The sequence below is a fragment of the Rhinopithecus roxellana genome, chromosome 5 (genome assembly GCF_007565055.1).
Source record: "Rhinopithecus roxellana isolate Shanxi Qingling chromosome 5, ASM756505v1, whole genome shotgun sequence".
Classification (NCBI taxonomy): Eukaryota; Metazoa; Chordata; class Mammalia; order Primates; family Cercopithecidae; genus Rhinopithecus; species Rhinopithecus roxellana.
In genome coordinates this window covers 85,836,584-85,860,804 of record NC_044553.1, presented here as the reverse complement: position 1 = coordinate 85,860,804, position 24,221 = coordinate 85,836,584, and the positions used below count along the sequence as shown (strand labels likewise).

Sequence of the window (24,221 nt, the reverse complement as noted above, 5' to 3'; positions counted from 1 at the left end):
AGAATGATGGTTTGCATCATTGTCCTACAAAGGACACAAACTCATCCTTTTTTGTGGCTGCATAGTATTCCATGGTGTATATGTGCCACATTTTCTTAATCCAGTCTGTCACTGATGGACATTTGGGTTGATTCCAAGTCTTTGCTATTGTGAATAGTGCTGCAATAAACATACGTGTGCATGTGTCTTTATAGCAGCGTGATTTATGATCCTTTGGATATATACCCAGTAATGGGATGGCTGGGTCATATGGTACCTCTAGTTCTAGATCCTTGAGGAATCGCCATACTGTTTTCCATAATAGTTGAACTAGTTTACAATCCCACCAACAGTGTAAAAGTGTTCCTATTTCTCCACATTCTCTCCAGCACCTATTGTTTCCTGACTTTTTAATGATTCCCATTCTAACTGGTGTGAGATGGTATCTCATTGTGGTTTTGATTTGCATCTCTCTGATGGCCAGTGATGATGAGCATTTTTTCATGTGTCTGTTGGCTGTATGAATGTCTTCTTTTGAGAAATGTCTGTTCATATCCTTTGCCCACTTTTTGATGGGGTTGTTTGTTTTTTTTCTTGTAAATTTGTTTGAGTTCTTTATAGGTTCTGGATATTAGCCCTTTGTCAGATGAGTAGATTGCAAAAATTGTCTCCCACTCTGTAGGTTGCATGTTCACTCTGGTGGTAGTTTCTTTTGCTGTGCAGAGGCTCTTTAGTTTAATTAGATCCCATTTGTCAATTTTGGCTTTTGCTGCCCTTGCTTTTGGTGTTTTAGACATGAAGTCCTTGCCCATGCCTATGTTCTGAATGGTACTACCTAGGTTTTCTTCTAGGGTTTTTATGGTATTAGGTCTAACATTTAAGTCTCTAATCCATCTTGAATTAATTTTTGTATAAGGAGTAAGGAAAGGATCTAGTTTCAGCTCTCCACTTATGGCTAGCCAATTTTCCCAGCACCATTTATTAAATAGAGAATCCTTTCCCCATTTCTTGTTTCTCTCAGGTTTGTCAAAGATCAGATGGCTGTAGATGTGTGGTATTATTTCTGAGGGCTCTGTTCTGTTCCATTGGTCTATAGCTCTGTTTTGGTACCAGTACCATGCTGTTTTGGTTACTGTAGCCTTGTAGTATAGTTTGAAGTCAGGTAGCGTGATGCCTCCAGCTTTGTTCTTTTGACTTAGGATTGTCTTGGCAATGCGGGCTCTTTTTTGGTTCCATATGAACTTTAAAGCCGTTTTTTCCAATTCTGTGAAGAAACTCATTGGTAGCTTGATGGGGATGGCATTGAATCTATAAATAACCTTGGGCAGTATGGCCATTTTCACGATATTGATTCTTCCTATCCATGAGCATAGTATGTTCTTCCATTTGTTTGTGTCCTCTTTTATTTCACTGAGCAGTGGTTTGTAGTTCTCCTTGAAGAGGTCCCTTACATCCCTTGTAAGTTGGATTCCTAGGTATTTTATTCTCTTTGAAGCAATTGTGAATGGAAGTTCATTCCTGATTTGGCTCTCTGCTTGTCTGTTACTGGTGTATAAGAATGCTTGTGATTTTTGCACATTAATTTTGTATCCTGAGACTTTGCTGAAGTTGCTTATCAGCTTAAGGAGATTTTGGGCTGAGACAATGGGGTTTTCTAAACATACAATCATGTCATCTGCAAACAGGGACAATTTGACTTCTTCTTTTCCTAACTGAATACCCTTGATTTCTTTCTGTTGCCTGATTGCCCTAGCCAGAACTTCCAACACTATGTTGAATAGGAGTGGTGAGAGAGGGCATCCCTGTCTTGTGCCAGTTTTCAAAGGGAATGCTTCCAGTTTTTGCCCATTCAGTATGATTTTGGCTGTGGGTTTGTCATAAAGAGCTCTTATTATTTTGAGGTACGTTCCATCAATACCGAATTTATTGAGCATTTTTAGCATGAAGGGCTGTTGAATTTTGTCAGAGGCCTTTCTGCATCTATTGAGATAATCATGTGGTTCTTGTCTTTGGTTCTGTTTATATGCTGGATTACGTTTATTGATTTGCGAATGTTGAACCAGCCTTGCATCCCAGGGATGAAGCCCACTTGATCATGGTGGATAAGCTTTTTGATGTGCTGCTGAATCCGGTTTGCCAGTATTTTATTGAGGATTTTTGCATCGATGTTCATCAGGGATAATGGTCTAAAATTCTCTTTTTTTGTTGTGTCTCTGCCAGGCTTTGGTATCAGGATGATGTTGGCCTCATAAAATGAGTTAGGGAGGATTCCCTCTTTTTCTATTGATTGGAATAGTTTCAGAAGGAATGGTACCAGCTCCTCCTTGTACCTCTGGTAGAATTCAGCTGTGAATCCATCTGGTCCTGGACTTTTTTTGGTGGGTAGGCTATTAATTATTGCCTCAATTTCAGAGCCTGCTATTGGTCTATTCAGGGATTCAACTTCTTCCTGGTTTAGTCTTGGAAGAGTGTAAGTGTCCAGAAAAGTATCCATTTCTTCTAGATTTTCTAGTTGATTTGCGTAGAGGTGTTTATAGTATTCTCTGATGGTAGTTTGTATTTCTGTGGGGTCGGTGGTGATATCCCCTTTATCATTTTTTATTGCGTCTATTTGATTCTTCTCTCTTTTCTTCTTTATTAGTCTTGCTAGCGGTCTGTCAATTTTCTTGATCTTTTCAAAAAACCAACTCCTGGATTCACTGATTTTTTGGAGGGTTTTTTGTGTCTCTAGCTCCTTCAGTTCTGCTCTGATCTTAGTTATTTCTTGCCTTCTGGTAGCTTTTGAATGTATTTGCTCTTGCTTCTCTAGTTCTTTTAATTGTGATGTTAGAGTGTCCATTTTAGATCTTTCCAGCTTTCTCTTGTGGGCATTTAGTGCTATAAATTTCCCTCTACACACTGCTTTAAATGTGTCCCAGAGATTCTGGTATGTTGTATCTTTGTTCTCATTGGTTTCAAAGAACATCTTTATTTCTGCCTTCATTTCTTTATGTACCCAGTAGTCATTCAGGAGCTGGTTGTTCAGTTTCCATGTAGTTGAGCGGTTTTGATTGAGTTTCTTAGTCCTGAGTTCTAGTTTGATTGTACTGTGTTCTGAGAGACAGTTTATTATAATTTCTGTTCTTGTACATTTGCTGAGGAGTGCTTTACTTCCAATTATGTGGTCAATTTTCGAATAAGTGTGATGTGGTGCTGAGAAGAATGTATATCCTGTTGATTTGGGGTGGAGAGTTCTATAGATGTCTATTAGGTCTGCTTGTTGCAGAGATGAGTTCAATTCCTGGATATCATTGTTAACTTTCTGTCTCGTTGATCTGTCTAATGTTGACAGTGGGGTGTTGAAGTCTCCCATTATTATTGTATGGGAGTCTAAGTTTCTTTGTAAGTCTCTAAGGACTTGCTTTATGAATCTGGGTGCTCCTGTATTGTGTGCATATATATTTAGGATAGTTAGCTCTTTCTGTTGAATTGATCCCTTTACCATTATGTAATGGCCTTCTTTGTCTCTTTTGATCTTTGATGGTTTAAAGTCTGTTTTATCAGAGACTAGGATTGCAACCCCTGCTTTTTTTTGTTCTGCATTTGCTTGGTAGATCTTTCTCCATCCCTTTATTTTGAGCCTATGTCTGTCTCTGCATGTGAGATGGGTCTCCTGAATACAGCAGACTGATGGGTCTTGACTCTTTATCCAGTTTGCCAGTCTGTGTCTTTTAATTGGACCATTTAGTCCCTTTACATTTAAGGTTAATATTGTTATGTGTGAACTTGATCCTGCCATTATGATATTAACTGGTTATTTTGCTCATTAGTTGATTCAGTTTCTTCCTAGCCTCGATGGTCTTTACATTTTGGCATGTTTTTGCAATGACTGGTACCAGTTGTTCCTTTCCATGTTTAGTGCTTCCTTCAGGGTCTCTTGTAAGGCAGGCCTGGTGGTGACAAAATCTCTAAGCATTTGCTTATCTGTAAAGGATTTTATTTCTCCTTCACTTATGAAACTTAGTTTGGCTGGATATGAAATTCTGGGTTGAAAATTCTTTTCTTTAAGAATGTTGAATATTGGCCCCCACTCTCTTCTAGCTTGTAGAGTTTCTGCCGAGAGATCTGCTGTTAGTCTATTGGGCTTCCCTTTGTGGGTAACCCAACCTTTCTCTCTGGCTGCCCTTAAGATTTTTTCCTTCATTTCAACTTTGGTGAATCTGGCAATTATGTGTCTTGGAGTTGCTCTTCTCAAGGAGTATCTTTCTGGCATTCTTTGTATTTCCTGAATTTGAATGTTGGCCTGCCCTACTAGGTTGGGGAAGTTCTCCTGGATGATATCCTGAAGAGTGTTTTCCAACTTGGTTCCATTTTCCCCCTCACTTTTGGGCACCCCAATCAGACGTAGATTTGGTCTTTTTACATAATCCCATACTTCTTGCAGGATTTGTTCATTTCTTTTTCTTCTTTTTTCTTTTGGTTTCTCTTCTCGCTTCATTTCATTCATTTGATCCTCAATCGCTAATACTCTTTCTTCCAGTTGATCGAGTCGGTTACTGAAGCTTGTGGATTTGTCACGTATTTCTCGTGTCATGGTTTTCATCTCTGTCATTTCGTTTATGACCTTCTCTGCATTAATTATTCTAGCTATCAATTCTTCCACTCTTTTTTCATGATTTTTAGTTTCTTTGCGCTGTGTACGTAATTCCTCCTTTAGCTCTGAGAAGTTTGATGGACTGAAGCCTTCTTCTCTCATCTCGTCAAAGTCATTCTCTGACCAGCTTTGATCCATTGCTGGCGATGAGCTGCGCTCCTTTGCAGGGGGAGATGCACTCTTATTTTTTGAATTTCCAGCTTTTCTGCCCTGCTTTTTCCCCATCTTTGTGGTTTTATCTGCCTCTGGTCTTTGATGATGGTGATGTACTGATGGGGTTTTGGTGTAGGTGTCCTTCCTGTTTGATAGTTTTCCTTCTAACAGTCAGGACCCTCAGCTGTAGGTCTGTTGGAGATTGCTTGAGGTCCCCTCCAGACCCTGTTTGCTTGGGTATCAGCCGCAGAGGCTGCAGAAGATAGAATATTGCTGAACAGCGAGTGTACCTGTCTGTTTCTTACTTTGTAAGCTTCCTCTCAGGGGTGTACTCCACCGTGTGAGGTGTGGGGTGTCAGTCTGCCCCTAGTGGGGGATGTCTCCCAGTTAGGCTACTCAGGGGTCAGGGACCCACTTGAGCAGGCAGTCTGTCCGTTCTCAGATCTCAACCTCCGTGTTGGGAGATCCACTGCTCTCTTCAAAGCTGTCAGGTAGAGTCATTTGCGTCTGCAGGGGTTTCTGCTGCTGTTGTTGTTGTTGTTGTTGTTGTTGTTGTTGTTGTTGTTGTTCAGCTGTGCCCTGTCCCCAGAGGTGGAGTCTACCAAGACAGGCAGGCTTCCTTGAGCTGCTGTGAGCTCCACCCAGTTCGAGCTTCCCGCTGGCTTTGTTTACCTACTTAAGCCTCAGCAATGGCGGGCACCCCTCCCCCAGCTTCGCTGCTGCCTTGCAGTTAGATCACAGACTGCAGTGCTAGCAATGAGGGAGGCTCCGTGGGCGTGGGACCCTCCCGGCCAGGTGTGGGATATAATCTCCTGGTGTGCCCGTTTGCTAAAAGCGCAGTATTGGGGTGGGAGTTACCCGATTTTTTAGGTGTTGTGTGTCCTAGTTCCCCTGGCTAGGAAAAGGGATTCCCTTCCCCCTTGTGCTTCCCAGGTGAGGCGATGCCTCGCCCTGCTTCAGCTCTCACTGGTCAGGCTGCAGCGGCTGACCAGCACCGATTGTCCAGCACTCCCTAGTGAGATGAACCCAGTACCTCAGTTGAAAATGCAGAAATCACCCGTCTTCTGTGTCGCTCGCGCTGGGAGTTGGAGACTGGAGCTGTTCCTATTCGGCCATCTTGCTCCGCCCCCTGGGGTTATTTTTTCAAGTTTGAGTGATTCACTTTCCCATTAGAGCACTTAGTGCTGCAAGAATTACCTTTTTGACTGTTTTCTCAAGTAAAGACTTTGCAACTCCTAGCAGGCCATTAGCTCATCCCGAGCAGCAGGGGAAAAGTATCAGGGAAACCCAGTTCTTCCTTTTATTTAATTGTGAAGCAAAAGCAGAAGAAGAAAATCAGAGACACAAAGATTCTAATCAACAATACTGTTTCTTATGTGTCTGAATGTGTATAAGAATGTAACTTATTTGCAATAATCTTTAATACTTAACTCAGGTCTCCAAAAATGGAATTTATTGCCTAGTGTCTAAAATCTCGTTTTCAGTTTCTATAAACTCCTCTTCTGCAGACTCTCAGTCTCGTTGGTTAACTTCCTAAAAAAAACAAATACGAACCATTAATATCTTATCATTTGGATATAGCGGTGAATGATTTGGTAATACTGTTGCAACCCTGTGACTATAAAGCCTTACTAATTTCCTTCCTTTGATTTTAGCAATATGGAAATAAGCCACCAGTATTTCTTCCAAGTCAGTATCATAGTTGGCATATTGGTATGTATTTCTTCTTACATCCCATCTAGGAGCTTTGTTTCATCATACATTTTATTTTATTTTTTATTTTATAAAATATTTCCTGCATATAAACTTTGTTTCTTTAATTAATGGCCACAGTAATATCCTAACACAGGACAAGTCATTGTTGGAAAACTTAGCAATTATTTTTACAATACTAAGATTCAGGGTTCCAAAAGAGAGGTACATGGTTCAAAATTATAGAAACTATAGCAATAATTTTTTTTTTCCTGTGGAGCCTGTGGCTAATAGGGCAGTGACTGAGAAATTACCATTAAAGAAGAATTTAAATTATTCAGACTACAGAGTGAACATTTTCTTTGTTTGTTTGCACAAAATCCTGACCAACAAATTCACCCATTGAACATAAGAGGAGCTACCCATTTATCAGTGATATCCTACTCGTTTGACCAGGATGTGGCAAGGTTTTCATCATTAAGTACTGAAAAGAGTAGGCATTTGCTCTCAATTGAAGCATTTTCTGTGACCTCAAGTACATTTTAGATATTATTTAAAATTATTCTTACTAAGAAAGTATCCCTTTCATGTTAATTAGATTAAATGCTTTTTATATTTATACAGTTATTTTAAAAGCTTAATGTTTTATACATAGAAATGAATATATGTAACACAGGTGGAAGTTGTAGTGATAAAATAAACATGAAACACCAACCCAACTTAATAACTAATTCATTACCAATTCCATTGCATCTTTTTGTACCACTAAATCATGGCTTAATCATTTCTGGTAATCATAACATTTGTATTTATTCCAAACTCTGTAACCTTACATAAAGCTTATTTTATGACATAAGAACTGTAATGGTTTCCCTTACTCATCACATTGCCAGATAATGAGCATCCTTAGACGGGAAAAAGTGCACAACGCTTTTCAAAGTGCACAACACAATAGCGCTTTGAGAAAGCTATGTATTTTGTAAGCATAGGAATTTTATTATTCCATTAACACAACTTCTGGAGTAACTAGATTAATGAATGTACTGGTCTTCAACAAAGGAGATTCCAACTCCTAAATGATTCATTCTTTTTCACTCTACAGATATATATATAAAGTCTGTAATACATAAGCAAGAATTACAGTACACCAAAGTTTTGTCTGGTTGGTCTTTCAGATAAAGATGTGAGGAATAAATTATACTGGAATAGATTTGAGGGCATCCACTATGTTAAATGTTTATTTTAGTATCTCATAAATAGCCATGAAACTTTCTTTATGAATGTTATACATGCATACCTCACTTTATTGACTTTGCAGATATTCCTTTTTTTTTTTTTTTTTTTTTTAACAAATTGAAGGTTTGTGGCAATCCTACATTGAGCAAGTCTCTTGGCACCATTTTCCAACAGCATGTGTTCCTTTATGTCTCTGTGTCACATTTTGGTAATTCTCACAATATTTCACGCTTTGTTATTTTTGTATCTCTTACGGTGATCTGTAGTCAGTAATCTTTGTTTTTACTACTGTCATTATTCGGGGGCACCACAAATTGCACCCATATAAGATGGCAGACTTTATCAATAAACCTGTGAATTCTGACTGTTCTGTCAATTGGCTGTTCCCCTTTTTCCCTCTCCTTGGGCCTCCCTATTCTCTGAGACACAACAATATTGAAAGTAGGCCATTTAATAATTCTACAATGGCCTCTAAGTATTCAAGTGAAAGGAAAAATTGCATGTCTCTCACTTTAAATCAAAAGCTGGAAGTGATTAAGCTTAGTGAGGAAGGCATATCAAAAGCCAAAAGAGCCAGAAACCTAGGCCACTGGTGCTACAGCCAAGTTGTGAATGCAAAGGAAAAGTTCTTTAAGGAAATTAAAAGTGCAGTAGACCAACATTCCCTTAAGCCAAAGCCTAATCCAGAGCAAGGCCCTAACTCACTTCAATTCTATGAAGGTTGAGAGGTGAAAAAGGTATAGAAGAAAAGTTTGAATCCAGCAGAGATTGGCTTATGAGGTTTAAGGAAAGAATATATCTCCATAATATAAAAATGCAAGGTGAAGCAGCAAATGCTGATGTGGAAGCACCAGCAAGTTAGTCAGAAGATCTATCTAAGATCATTGATGAAGGTGACTATGCTAAGCAACAGGTTTTCAATGTAGATGAAACAGTCTTATATATTGGAAGAAGATACCTTCTAGGACTTTCATTGCTAGAGAGGAAAAATTAATTCCTATCTTGAAAGCTTTATAGGACAGGCTGATTCTCTTGATAGGGGCTAATGTAGCTGGTGACTTTAAGTTGAAGCCAATACTCATTGGCCATTCTAAAAATCCTAGTAGCTTTAAGAACTATGCTAAATCTTCCCTGCCTGTGCCCTATAAATGACAAAGCTTGGATGATAGCACATCTTTTTGCAGCATGGTTTACTGAATATGTTGAGTCTTTTCTTGAGGCCTATTATTCAGACAAAAAGATTTCTTTCAGAATATAACTATTATTGATATTGCACCTAGTCATCCGAGAGCTGATGGGGATGTGCAAGATTAATGTTGTTTTCATGCCTGCTAATACAGCATCCACTCTGTAGTCCATAGATCAAGGAGTAATTTCAACATTCAAGTGTTATTATTTAAGACATACATTTAATAAGGCTATACTTGCCATAGATAGTGATTCCTATAATGGATCTGGGCAAAGTAAATTGAAAACTTTCTGGAAATGATTCACCATTCTAGATGTCATTAAGAGCATTTATGATTCACGGGAGGAGGTCAAAATATCAACATTGACAGGAGTTGAATAGAAGTTGATTCCAACTTTCATGGATGACTTTAAGTAGTTCAACACTTCAGTGGAGGAGGTAACTACAGATGTCATCAAAATAGCAAGAGGACTAGAATTAGAGATGAAGCCTGAAGATGTGCCTGACTTGCTGCAATCTCATTATGAAACTTGAACAGATAAGGAGTTACTTCCTATGGATGAGTAAAGAAGGGGGCTTCTTAAGATGGAATCTACTGATAAAAGTGCTGTGGACACTGTTGGAATGACAACCAAGGATTTAGAATATTACATAATCTTAGTTGGTAAAGTAGCAGCAGGATTTAAGAGGATTGACTCCAATTTGCAAGAAGTTCTACTGTGGATTAAATGCTCTCAAACAGCATTGTATGCTACAGAGATATTTTTCATGAAGGAAAGAGTCAATCAGTATAGCAAACTTCATTATTGTCTTATTTTGAGAAATTGCCACAGCCACTCCAGCCACAAGCAACCACCACCCAGATCAGTCAGCAGCCATCAACATGGAGGCAAGACTCTCCACCAGCAAAAACGTTACAACTCGCTGAAGACGCAGATAATTGTTAGCATTTTTTAGCGATAAAGTATTTTTTAAATTAAGGTATGTGCATTGTTACTTCACATAATACTATTTCACACTTAATAGACTACAGAATAGCGTAAACATGCACTGGGTAACCAAAACAATTGTGTGAATCACTGTACTGCAATACTCAGTTTATTGCAGTAGTCCTGAACTAACCCTGCAATATCTCTGAGGTATCCCTATAATTCACTTTAAAGTTTTTCTAATGATGTAGAGACTCAAATCTGTACATGTTTAATCTTTCCTAGTAACTCTCTTAATCCTTGGCCTTAGTTAATATTGTTCCTACTGATGGTCATTTTAGCAGAGTAGATACATGTTTTGAGATTGTCTTTTCAGCTCTTTCGGTGAGCACAGTGAATAGTTGTTATGTGAAGAAAGATCTTTCAGTAACCTCTCACATAGACTATGTATAATGGTGGCTTTTAAATGTTGCAGCATCAATGCTGTTACAATGGGCAGGAGTAAACTTTTGAAGAGTTTATAATCAATAGCAGATGGATTTATGTCCACATTTCATAGTTGAAAGTCTTAGGTAGTATCTTTCCTTTTCAGCATTCTGTTACCTACCCCACTTTCTCCACTCTTGATTCATACAAATGATAGATCTTGGTTAGCCAAAGTGATGACAAGGAATCAACTTCCTGGACCACTGAACTTAGAGCTCTCCCTTAACTTTCTAAAAAGCCTCTTAGAGCTAACTACACAGGGAACTTTATAACTATGGGATTATTTTGGTAAGTTACTTTGAGAAATTAGAATGCTTTTCACTCTTATATCCAAAAGCCTTTCTTTTTTTTTTTTTTTTTTTTTTTGAGATGGCGTCCTGCTCTGTCGCCCAGGCTGGAGTGCAGTGGCCGGATCTCAGCTCACTGCAAGCTCCGCCTCCCAGGTTCATGCCATTCTCCTGCCTCAGCCTCCCGAGCAGCTGGGACTACAGGCGCCCGCCACCATGCCCGGCTAATTTTTTTGCATTTTTTAGTAGAGACGGGGTTTCACCGTGTTAGCCAGGATGGTCTAGATCTCCTGACCTCGTGATCCGCCCGTCTCGGCCTCCCAAAGTGCTGGGATTACAGGCTTGAGCCACCGCGCCCGGCCCAAAAGCCTTTCAATTGTTCTAACATCTTAACGTAGACAGCCAGAAGAAAGCATAGACAGTCCAGTCCCTGACTTATGATAGTTTGACTTACGGGTTTTGCTTTTTGTTTGTTTGTTTGTTTGTTTGTTTTTGTTTTTTGACTTACAATTGTGTAAAACCATTACAATTTCAACATCAAATTTTGCATTTTGATATTTTGTGAGCTGTTGATACCTGAAGTAGTACCTGAGATATTCAACACTTTATTATAAAATAGGCTTTGTGTTAGATGATTCTGCCCAACTATATGTTAATGTAAGCATCCTGTGCACATGTAAGGTTAGGCAAGGCTAAGCTCTGATGTTCACTCTCTTAGCTGTATTTGAATGCATTTTTGACTTGCCATGTTTTCAACTTAAAATGGGTTTATCAGGATGTAACCTCATTGTAAATCAAGAAACATCTGTATTATCTGTGTCAGAATAAATACCCAACCAAACAGATTAACTATTAACTTTTCCCCTTTAGAGAATATGTTTGAGCTCAATGCTTACAAATCATCCTTAACTTTAGACATAGTTCTGTGTCTTTATTTTTCTTGTGTGTATGTCCATTGTCAGCCATTTGAATTGGTAAAGATACCTTAGGTCAGTCATCTCAGTTTTAAAAAGCAGTACTCCAGCTAGTGGGGAATTCGTTAATCACTGTTACCGTATGGGAAACTGAATTTTATATGTATACTACTAACAACATAAAAAGACTACCCTTTCTGATCCAACCAGACTGCCACTGTTTTCTTGCAGCACAAGTAAGCATGGCACACAAAACAATGTATCAACCAGTCTTTTTCCACTCCTTCTTCTTGTCTACCGCCTGAGATCACTTAATTATATGGCCCAGGGTGCCCAGTGTTACATAGCCTTTCCTTTAAGATTTCTGACACTCTGGGCCGGACGCGGTGGCTCAAGCCTGTAATCCCAGCACTTTGGGAGGCCGAGACGGGCGGATCACGAGGTCAGGAGATCGAGACCATCCTGGCTAACACGGTGAAACCCCGTCTCTACTAAAAAATACCAAAAACTAGCCGGGGGAGGTGGCGGGCGCCTGTAGTCCCAGCTACTCGGGAGGCTGAGGCAGGAGAATGGCGTAAACCCGGGAGGCGGAGCTTGCAGTGAGCTGAGATCCAGCCACTGCACTCCAGCCCCGGCGACAGAGCGAGACTCCGTCTCAAAAAAAAAAAAAAAAAAAAAAAAAAAAAAAAAAAAAAAAGATTTCTGACACTGTAGAATCCAGAAATATGCATATGTGTTTATGGTCTTCAACTTCATCAAATTGAAGACATTATTTTACAGAATTTATGCAGTACAGTGTGTGGAAGAAAGTAGAACAGAATGAACATTATCTACTCAGACCATGAAAGCAGGACCATAGCTTCCTGGAACATAGCCTAACCTTCAGCAAAATGAAATGCTCACAGCAGTCTGTGAAAAGCTGCAAACTCCCAACATCAGATGTTCCTAAGCAAGCATATTAGTTATATTAATCACCTATTGGGAAAGCCAACTTTTTGCTTATCATAAACGGGGCTCTTCCTGGAATGGGGCAACTGGTAAAAGGAAATTTTGCTTATGTTTTTCTGAAATTTCATTTTTCAGTAAGGCTCCCACTGCTTCAGCTGCTCACTGCTGTTTCTCTACCAAATGCTAAACTTAAAACATAATATCCAGGTGAGAAGTTACTGCTCCCTGGTTCCCATTTACGTTTGAAGGCTTAGGATACCTTTCTAAAATCACAAGCACAAGGTTTATCCAACACTACTGCTTAGGTTCTACCAATGGGCAAAGGGAAGGGATGGTTTCACATCTATGTAAGTATTCGTATGCAAGAGAGGCAGTCCCATGTGGTGAAGTAATTTGCAGCACTATTATGTTCTCTTTACATTCCGAATGCATCATCTGGTCTGACATAGAATGAAGTCTAATATTGACTGGTTGGAAAAGCTAGAAAATTGTTTAGTCCTAAACTTTAATGAGAGATGTGGATATAGCTGCTTGCAGAGAGGTATATCTGGCATTTATTCCTTCAAGATTCCTTTTCTATCTGCTGCCTACTGGGAGCCCTTACCATTTTCCACTTGATTGCCTATTTCTCTCCAGATTTTTTCCCTTCCCTTAAGCTCTCAGACCGAAGCTTGAGGTCATGCATGCTTTTCTCTTTGAGGAGACTTAAATCTTTGCTGACAAGTTGACTTTATACCAACTCCAAAATCAGGACTAATCCACTAGGGATCTAATTTACCTTAAATATAGCAACCACTATATATAGCGTGAGTGCAAAATAAAAAGCTGGTTGGTTATATATATAGTAAATTTTATATTAATAATATTAACAAAAGACCAGATGGTGTATGTATGCTATAAATATGACTTTTCTAAATATCACATATAGAAATGAAATATTCTTCTTTAAAACAACTCTTGTACTTGCCTTTAAAAAAAAAAACTTATCAAGATATAATTCAAAGTATTCAGTGTTTTTAGTATATTCAGGCATGTGTAGCCATCACCACAATTTTAGAAGATACAATTCATATACTATACAATTCAAAGTATTCAGTGTTTTTAGTATACTCAGACGTGTAGCCATCACCACAATTTTAGAACATTTTCATTAATTCAAAAAGAATGCCTGTCCCTTTTAGCAATCATCCTCCTATCCCCTCATCTTCACATCCAGCCCTTAATAAACCACTAGTCTACTTTCTGTTTCTATAAATTTGCCTATTTGGGACATTTCATATAAGTAGGATCATATAATACATGTTCTTTTGTAACTGGCTTCTTCCACTTAGCTTTAATATTTTCAAGATTTATCCATGTTACAGCATGTATCAGTAATTCATTCCTTTTTTGTTGTGTTGGTAAAAACACAACACAAAATTTATCATCTTAACCATTTTGAAGTTCAGTAATGTTAAGTATATTCATATTTTTGTGAAACAGATCTCCAGAATTTTTTCAACTCACAAATTCAAAACTCTATATCCATTAAATAACTCTTCTCTTACATCTCTCTCTAGCATCTGATAACTATCATTCTACTTTTTTTCTGTTAATTTGACTATTTATTGTTTATTCATTCACCTATTAATGAACATTTGAGTTGCTTCCACCTCTTGGCTATTGTGCATATGGTTTCTATGAACATGGGTGTGCAAATATCTCTTCAGGACCCTGCTTTTAATTCTTTTGAATACATACCCAGAAGTGGGGTTGCTGGATCATCTGATAGTTCTATTTTTAATTTTTTGAGGAACTTCCATGCTATTTTACAAATGGTTGCACCACTTTATAACCCCACCAGCAGTGCCCAAGGGTTTCAGTTTCCCTTATTCATACCAAAACTTTTCTGGGTGTTTTGATGGTAGCTATCCTAATAAGTATAAGGTGATGTTCTCATTGTGATTTTGACTTTCATTTTTCTGACAATTATTGATGTTGAGCATCTTTTTATATTCTCATTGGCTATTTGTATAGCATCTTTGGGAAATTCAAGTCTTTTTTTCATTTTAAATTCATGTGATTTGTTTTTTGTTGTTGAGTTGTAAGAGCTCTTTATGTATTCTGGATATTAACTCGTACTAGATATATGATTTGCAATTATTTTCTCTCATTTCATAGGTTGCCTTTTTACTCTGTTGATTACATTCTTTGATGCACAAAATATTTCTGTTAAATGTAGTCCCATTTGTCTATTTTACTTTAGTTGCCTATGTTTTTGGTATCATATCCAAAACAAAAATCATTGTCACGTTGAATGTCATGAACTACTTCCTGTTTTCTTCTAGTTTTATAGTTTTAGGTCTTACATTGAGGTCTTTAATTCAGGTTGAGTTAATTTTCTTTGTTGTTGTTTATTTTCACTGTCTTATTATTAATTTCTATAGGTTATTAGGGAACAGATGGTGTTTGTTTACATGGGTAAGTTCTTTAGCGGTGATTTGTGAGATTCTGGTGCACCCATCATCCAAACAGTATACACTGTACCCAATTTGTATTCTTGTATCCCTCACCTGCATCTGACCCTTTCCCCCAAGTCCCCAAAGTCCACTGTATCATTCTTATGCCTCTGCATCTTCATGGTTTAGCTCCCACTTATAAGTGAGAATGTACAATGTTTGGTTTTTCTTTACTGAGTTAGTTCACTTGGAATAATGGTCTCCAATTCCATCCAGGTTGCTGTGAATGCCATTATTTCGTTCCTTTTATGGATAAATAGTATTCCATGGTATACATATACCACAATTTCTTTGTCCACTCATGGATTGCTGGGCATTTGGGCTGGTTCCCTATTTTTGCAGTCGCAAATTGTGCTGCTATAAACATGCATGTGCAAGTATCTTTTATGGATAATTACTTCTTTTCCTCTGGGTAGATACCCAGTAGTGGGATTGCTGGATCAAATGGTAGTTCTACTTTTAGTTCTTTATGGAATCTCCACACTGTTTTCCATAGTGGTTGTACAAGTTTACATTTCTACCAGCAGTCTAAAAGTGTCCCCTTTTCACCACATCCCTGTCAACATCTTTTGTATTATTTTTTTTTTTCATTATGGCCATTCTTGCAAGAGTAAGGTGGTATCACATTGTGGTTTTGATTTGCATTTTCCTGATCATTGGCAGTGTTGAGCTTTTTTTTATATGTTTGTTGGCCATTTGTATATCTTCTTTTGAGAATTATGTATTCGTGTCCTTAGCCCATTTTTTGATGGAATTGTTTTCTCATGCTAATTTGCTTAAGTTCCTTGTAGATTCTAGATATTAGCCCTTTGTCAGATGTGTAAATTCTGAAGATTGTCTCCCACTCTGTAGGTTGTCTGTTTACTTTACTGATTGTTTCTTTTGCTGTGCAGAAACTTTTTAGATTAATTAAGTACCACATATTTATCACTGTTTTTCTTGTGTTTGCTTTTGGATTCTTGGTCATGAAGTCTTTGCCTAAGCCAATGTCTAGAATGGTTTTTCTGATGTTATCTTCTAGAATTTTTATAGTTTCAATTCTTAGGCTTAAGTTCTTGATCCAGCTTGAGTTGATTTTTGTATAAGGTGAGAGAGGAGGATCCAGTTTCATTCTTCTACATGTGACTTGTCAATTATCCCAGCACCATTTATTGAATAGGATGTCCTTTCCCCACTTCATGTTTTTGTTTGCCTTGTCAAAGATCAGTTGGCTATAAGTATTGGGTTTATTTCTGGGTTCTCTATTCTCTTTCATTGGTCTGTGTGCCTATTTTTATAACAGTACCATGCTGTTTTAGTGACTATGGCCTTACAGTATAGTTTGAAGTCAGGTAGTGTAATGTCTCCAGATTTGTTCTTTTTGCTTAGTCTTGCTTTGGCTGTGTGGGCTTCTTTTTTGGTTTTATATGAATTTAAGGATTGTCTTTTCTAGTTCTGTGAAGAATGATAGTGGTATTTTGATGCAGATTACATTAAATCTGTACGTTGCTTTTGGCAGTGTGGTCATTTTCACAATATTGATTCTACCCATCCATGAGCATGGGATGTGTTTCCATTTGTTTGTGTCATCTATTATTTCTTTCAGCAGTGTTTTGTAGTTTTCCTTGTAGAGGTATATAGTGTAATTGTAAGACTCCAATTTTATTCTTTTGCATTTGGGTATCTGATTTTCCTAGCACCATTTGTTAAAGAGACTGTCCTTTCCCCATTGAGTGGTCTTGGCACTCTTATCAGACTATTTGACTATACACATGAGGGTTTATTTCTAAGTTCTCTATTCTGTTCCATTTATCTATATGTCTGTTTATGCCAGTACCATACCGTTTTGATTACTGTGGCTTCATAATATGTTTTGAAATCAGGAAATATGATTCCTCCAACTTTGTTCTTTTTCACAATTGTTTTGGCTATTTGGAGTCCCTTGAGATTCCAGATAAATTTTAGGATGAGCTTTTCTATTTTTATAAAAAATGTCCTTGGGATTTTGATAGTATTGCACTTAATTTGTAGATTGCTATGGGTAGTATGAACATTACCAATATGAACACAGGCTGTCTTTCCATTTACTTGTCTGTTATTTCTTTCAGCAATGTTTAGTAATTTTCAGAAATACATCATTTATTTTTATGGCTATGTAATGTTTCATTGTATAGATATACCACAGTTTGTTCATTCATCGGTTGATGGATATTTAGGTTTCCATCTTTTGGCTATTATGAAAAATGCTGTTAAAAATAATTATGCTCCAGTTTTTGTGTGGCATTTGTTTTCACTTCTTTTCAGTTTGCCCTTGGTTTTTAAGAAGAATTGAACTTAAGTAAAGGTAAAGACTGCTCTGGAAGTCCAAGATAGAAAAAGACATTTTGAGAAAGACCTATATTTGCTGCTTTGAGTAGACACAAAGGAAATAAAAATTGCAGTTCTTTTCAAAAGCTTGAGGAACCACACAAACCAACATGAGACCTCTTACATGTCAATTTTGCAAATAGTTGCTAACTGACTGATAGTATTTGGATCTATGCCACACCCCCTCCAAATCTCACATTGATATGTAGCTCCCAGTGCTGGAGGTGGGGCCTGGTGGGAGGTTACTGGAGCATGGGGGTGATTTCTCAAGGTTTAACACCATCCTCAATGTGTGCTGTCATCATGATAGTGAGTTCTCTTGAGATCTGGTTGTTTAAAAGTGTGTGTCACCCGCCCCCTCTCTCTCTTGCTCCTTCTCTGGCCATGTGAGGTGCCACTTTCCCTTTGTCTTCTGCCATGATTGTAAGTTTCCTGAGGCTTCCCCAGAAGAAGAAGCCACTATGCTTCCTATACAGCCTATAGAGCTGTGAGCCAATTAAACCTCTTATCTTTGTAAATTACCCAGTCTCAGTATTTCTTTATAGCAGTGCAAGAACAGACTAATACAATGATATATTACAAATTGAATATATAGTTGACAAAAAATATATACATGAGTAGTATTCAGAGTGGCAATGATCAAGGAGAACTTACTATCTTGAATGAAGTCTTGAAATAGATAATGGACATAGACTGTCAGCAAAAAGGTAAATAACAGTCTGGGCTTAGGGAAGCCTTGACCATATGCATGGAGGTGATCACGTATATACAGAAACATGACTTGGCTAGAGAGAGGGGTACAGCTTCAAGGAAATGAGATTAGAGGTTATCAAAATATCCTTCTCTATTTTATATCCTCTTTGATCGAAGCTGGTTGTATTTGATTGATATGACATTTTTCTCTACTTATCTGATATTTTCTCATAGTCATAATCATTAATGCACTCATTCATTGACTCAGTCATTCAAATAGTTACTGAGTGCCTTACATACCAAACACTGTGCTTGATACTAGGATTACAAAGATGAATGATATATACTGTGACAACAAAGAATTCAAAGCCTGATGCAGAAGTCAAGACAGTTTCAGAAACAGCCATAATACAATGTGAAAACCATGCAAAAATAGATGGTTACAAATCTTATGCAAATATTAAGAGTAAAGGTAGTCCCTCCAACCGATTCTCTCTTAAATCACCAAAGAAGTTCCTAAAAGACAAATCTCATTACCTTTCAAGAGACTTAAATTATGCTAGTGAATTAATTTGAAGTCATTAGTCTGCTTAAAAATCCCTCATTGGATTCCCATTTTTACAAAATTAGGTTTAAACTCCCTTGATCCTGTTTCATTTGTCTAAAATGCCCCCCTCTCATACGCTGGTTTTGAGTTACCCTTTAAAACTCAGCTCAGGTGTTTATCTCTTCTAGGAAGATTTTCTAGATGTTCCACAAGTTTTTGGTTAGGTGATTTTCTGTATGTCTCCCATATCACCCTGTACATTTTCCTGCCGCTGTCTATGTCATACTATCTTGTAATCATCTCTATTTCTCTATCTTTCCCTTTCTCTCATGCACTGTACTTGTGAATTCCTTGAGGACATCAACCAGACCTTACGGGTATTTTTGTCTCCAGTGTCTAGCATATATTAGGTTCCCAGTGTTTGATGAATGGATGAGTAAATCAGTCAGTGAACTTGTTGGCCTTGGTAAGAGACAGAAGACCAAAGAGGTAACATCTGAGTTGAACCTTGAAGAATGCATGATATTTACTAGGAGGAGAAAAAAGGAAAGAAAAAAAGCATTCCTGTCCAATGCAAGATGATGTGCAAAAGCACAGACTAGAAAAAGCCCAGAATGTTTAAGATGTGACAAATCATACTTTGTATCAGAAACTGGACATTTGTTAGAAATAAAGGTCAATCACAGTATAAATATCTCCCACATTGTGCTAAGCGATTCTTAAACTAGCACTGCAGAATTATTATAATAGGATATGTTTATTAATTTTTAACCTACTAAAGTTTGGGTGGGTTGCAGCATTTAAATAACTACATAATTCCTTGTCATACATACGTTTTTCTCATTTGAGCCTCCTCAGAAATTCAAGGGATATTTTTTAGTATTTGTATGTATGTTAGAATGGGGAGTAAATATTATTGCAAACTACCAGAACAAAGTTTTTAGATTCCAGAATCAAATGTTATCAAATTATGATTGAGTAGATTCTATACCATAGGAGCCTTCCAGAATGGAATTACACAGTAAGATGTATGAACAACTCAGGCATTCAAGACAGAAATCAAGTGTGCTGATATTCTTTTATCCAAATTGTCAGTGAGACCTTACTCAACTTTCTTCCACTTCCATGTATCTAAATCTTGCAAAAGCAGAAGATAATCATTATTCCTGTCCTCAGAGTATTAAAATAATTCATTCATGTGCATTTCAAGACACTGTGAGATCTATAATACAGCTGTCAGTATCAGTTGTCTTTCAAACTTAGCATATTAAATATAAAGCCCCTGTCTTAGAATATCGGAAGAAAGAGAGCCATGCTGAGCCTGTTTTTTGGGGCTACTGGCAAGAACTTAGGGTGGAAAAGTGACTATACTAAATGTTGATTCTTATGGCCAACAAATTTGTAGTTTTTTGTTGTTGGTGATGGTGTCTGTAGTGATAACATATATGTAACATAAAACTTACTATTTTAACCATTTTTAAGCACATGGTTCAATAGCATTAAGTGCATTCACATTGTTCTGTAACCATCACCACCAGCCATGTCTAGAACTTTTTGGTCTTCCCAAACTGAAACTCTATACCCATTAAACACTAACTCTCCTTTCCCTCCTCATCCCAGCACCTGCCACCACCATTCTACTTTCTATCTCTGTGATTTGACTACTCTATGTACCTCATGTAAGTGGAATCATAAAATATTTGTCTTTTTGTGGTCAGCTTATTTCACTTAGCAGAATGTCCTCAAGATTCATCCATGTTGTAACATAGTCAGAATTTCCTTCCTTTTTAAGGCTAAATAATATTTCTGTATGTATATACCATACTTTGCTTATCCATTCATCTGTCAATAGATACTTGAGTTGCTTCCACCATTGACTGTTGTGGATAATGTTGTGAATATGGGTGTACAAATATGTGTTCAAGTCCCAGCTTTAATGTTTTGGATGTATACCTAGAAATGGAATTGCTGGTTTATATAGTAATTATGTTTAATTTTTTAACTTGCAACTTTTTAAATGTGAGGGACATAAAGGAAGAGCAGTGGGTAGAGGGAACATGAGTTGTAGTAGTTATTACTATGGTGATAGTATGGATGAAAAGTTCTAAAATCTAGTTTTTCCATCTTACCTTAGCCACCTATGAAATATATTGCTGTAGGTAAGGACTTACTCTATTTAAACCTCTCTTATGGCCGGGCGCGGTGGCTCACGCCTGTAATCCCAGCACTTTGGGAGACCGAGGCCGGCGGATCACGAGGTCAGGAGATCGAGATCATCCTGGCTAACACGGTGAAACCCCGTCTCTACTAAAAATACAAAAAAAAATTAGCCGGGCCTGGTGGCAGGCGCCTGTAGCTCCCGCTACTTGGGAGGCTGAGGCAGGAGAATGGCGTGAACCCGGGAGGCGGAGCTTGCAGTGAGCCGAGATCGTGCCACTGCACTCCAACCTGAGCGGCAGAGCGAGACTCCGTCTCAAAAAAAAAACAAAAACAAAAAACACTCTCTTCCTTCATCTGTAAAATGAACCTAACAGTGCTCTACTAGATTTTCATGGGATTAAGTGAGATTATATATGTAATCATACAATGTTAATAGACATTTACTATGTCAATGGGGCTAGCCACCAGAAAAACTCAGCCCTAGTGCTATCTCTGATTATTAACCACTATTAGTGCACTATTCAAAATTCCAGCAAAGTCATTCGTGTAGATTCTGAGCTGGTGTAGAGCTTACATTTTGACCTACACCACCCAATGCCAGGACAAACTACTTCCAAATAAGGAAGCATCCCGTGAGGTTTATTGTGATCCTGAACAAGCACCACTGGGCCCGCTACTAGGGACTGTATACCTTCAGGTTCATTTGGGAGTTAATGTTATACATGTGAATACAAACTAGACCCTATGGTCCCACCACTTCCCGTGTCTTACATAGTATGCCCCAGACCTCCAGTATAGCTCCAGAATAGCTTCAACATCCTAGGAGTATCTGAAGCTAGAATCTGCTAAGTTCTCCCTTCCAATTCAAGTGCCAAAATGGAAGAGTCAATATCACTATAGAATATAGTGATATTCAGAATAGAACTTTGAAAATCAGATGGTCAGAATATAAATTTAAAAATCTCTCTACACTTACTTGTAAGTCCTAGGATCTGGAAATCAGAGACCCTAGGTGGCTAAGGTCAAAGATAAAAAATATAGACTCACTTGTCCAGCTCTGGATCAATGAAATTTTATAAATTATACAAATACTTCATGTAAATCAAGTCCTGTATTACTTGTCTTGGTTTCTTTTCTTCCTTCCTCTTCCTCTTTTTTTAACCTCATTTATTTTTGCTTTCCTTTTTTGAAATTAGCAATAAAGACAGTTTCTGACTAGAGGATTTAAGGAATTGGTTATGACTCCTGAAACTTTTATTCTTGTTGGCACTAATTCGAATTTCTGAGTCAAAAGTGATTTTCATCGAGAGTAGTCTGAATACTTACTTCACACAAAAGGTTACTGGTGCTCTTCTTATAGGCACTAAATTATTTCAATTAATGAAGCCAAAATCAAAGGCTAAAACTCAAATGGAATGACTGGGACATTCCTTTTTTTAATAAACTTCATCTTCTTAAGAAAAAAACAACTTTAGGATTAAAAAATGATGCATTCATTGTAGAAAATGTGGAAATTTTTGGAAAAGTAGAGCAAAGGGAATAAAAACCATAAATGTAACATTCTGAAGTAGTAAATGCTTTATATTGTCATGTATGGTTTTTCCTTCTTTTTCTATTGATATGTACACTTTTAATACAGTTAAGACTATATGCTGCAGATTTGACTTTGCATGTGGTAAAAATATATATCATAGGAATTTTCCTATGTCAATGAATATTCTTCATAAATATTACTTTAGCCTCCATAATATTTTATCTTAAGAATATATCATTTCTCATTTAAATACCTATATTGTTGATAGTTTGGTTTCTTTCCATTTTTTCTATTGTAAGCAACTCTGAAATAAACATATACAGAAACATTTATCCATTTTTCCTAGGATAGATTTCTAGAAGTCAAACTACTAGGTCAATGGGTATGAAAATGTGTAAAGATGGCTTTCCTTTTAAAGAAAATCATATTTGGGTTTTTAAAGGATTGCTGACACATCAACTGAACACATCTTTGATTACTGTATAGCACCTCATATTCAGATAATCTCTACAAACATTGCCATGAATTGACTGAAAATAATCTGTTATTTCAGGCACCAGAATGCATCTCTTCTTTCTGCCCCCTATTTCTTGGGACAGAAATCAGGAGGTATGACTGAACCCATTTACAAGCTGTGACAGACAAGCACACGTGCCCATCTTTGTTTATGACTGCCTGCTTACCCGTTGCTCTCGATATTTACATTTTCCTTCTTTTCTCTTCCTTCAGATGGAATGGGGCGAGTCCTTGCTCAAGATGTATATGCAAAAGACAATTTACCGCCCTTCCCAGCATCAGTAAAAGATGGCTATGCTGTCCGAGGTGAATATTTTGGTTCTCTTAAACATAATCAGACTTACACTGTATTTTTTTTTTTCAGATTGTTGGCTTAGCCCAAGCACCCAGTAGCTGTTAGGTTTGTTTCCCCATGATTGTCAAAATTCACAGATAACCATGTTAATCTGCACCTGTATATTTTCTGGCACAATCTTGATTAAAACTTTTCAAATAAAGAAAAGTTATATGAAAATTCTCTTTTTTAAATTTTTTATTTTTAATATTTGTGGATACATGGTAGGTATATATATTTATGGGGTACATGAGATGTTTAAATACAGGCATGCAATGCATAAAAATCACATCAGGGTAAATGTGGAATCTGTCACATCAAGTGTTTATCCTTTATGTTACTAAAATTCTTGCTTACAAATAAATATATAGGAATAAAATTAAAACACTGTACTTCAATTTATTCTTTCTGTTCCTACACATGCCAGACAGCATACATTCTTGGTGTGGAAGTTTTCCAAATGTTTTCTAGTTGAAAACATCTATATGGTCTAAGAAAAAAGAGCAGACTCCCAACACGAGGGTAAAGTTGAAGTGGTCTGTTACGCTTTCAACTCAAACATCAGTAAAGGGCTTCATAAAAAGCAGACATGAGGGAAACCTCTAATTCTGTAGAAGATGCCATATTTCAAAATTCTGGAGCCCCAACAGCTAACGCAAAGTTGCCTGAGATTGCATAAAGCTTAAAAGCAAATACTAAATAGCATTTTTCTGCCTAAATTCCAATCTAAGAACCCCAAATGTAAATTCTGAATTGCTTAGAAACTGTTGTTGATTTTTTTGGTTTTGTTTTTGTTTTTCCATGTACAACATGATATTTTAAAATATGTAGTATACATTGTAGAATGGCTTAGCTGAGCTAATTAACACATGCATTACCTCACATCCTTATCATTTTTGTGGTGAGACTTAAAATCTGCTCTCTTAGTGATTTTCAAACTATGATACATTGTTATTATGTTATTGGTTATTAATACAAGCTTGATATCATTGAAGAAACATGTTAAAAAAATTTTTCAGTTTATCGGAGCTGTTAAGCATGCCAATCTTTTTTTTTTTTTTTTTTTTTTTTTTTTTTTTTTTTTTTTTTGTAGTAAAGGGAATAACCTTTATATTGTCAAATCTATCCATATTTTCCTTCATGGCTA

At 37.2% G+C, this 24,221-nt stretch overlaps 1 protein-coding gene across 2 annotated transcripts in view; it reads left to right on the top strand.

The window, feature by feature from the left end:
- The window catches only part of GPHN (gephyrin), a 736,692-nt gene that overhangs the window by 620,858 nt on the left and 91,613 nt on the right, over positions 1–24,221 (top strand). For both annotated transcript variants that reach the window (XM_030930981.1, XM_030930980.1), the window contains one exon: positions 22,954–23,046. In XM_030930981.1, the coding sequence (XP_030786841.1) occupies positions 22,954–23,046 (93 nt within the window). The remainder of the gene's footprint in view (positions 1–22,953; positions 23,047–24,221) is intronic.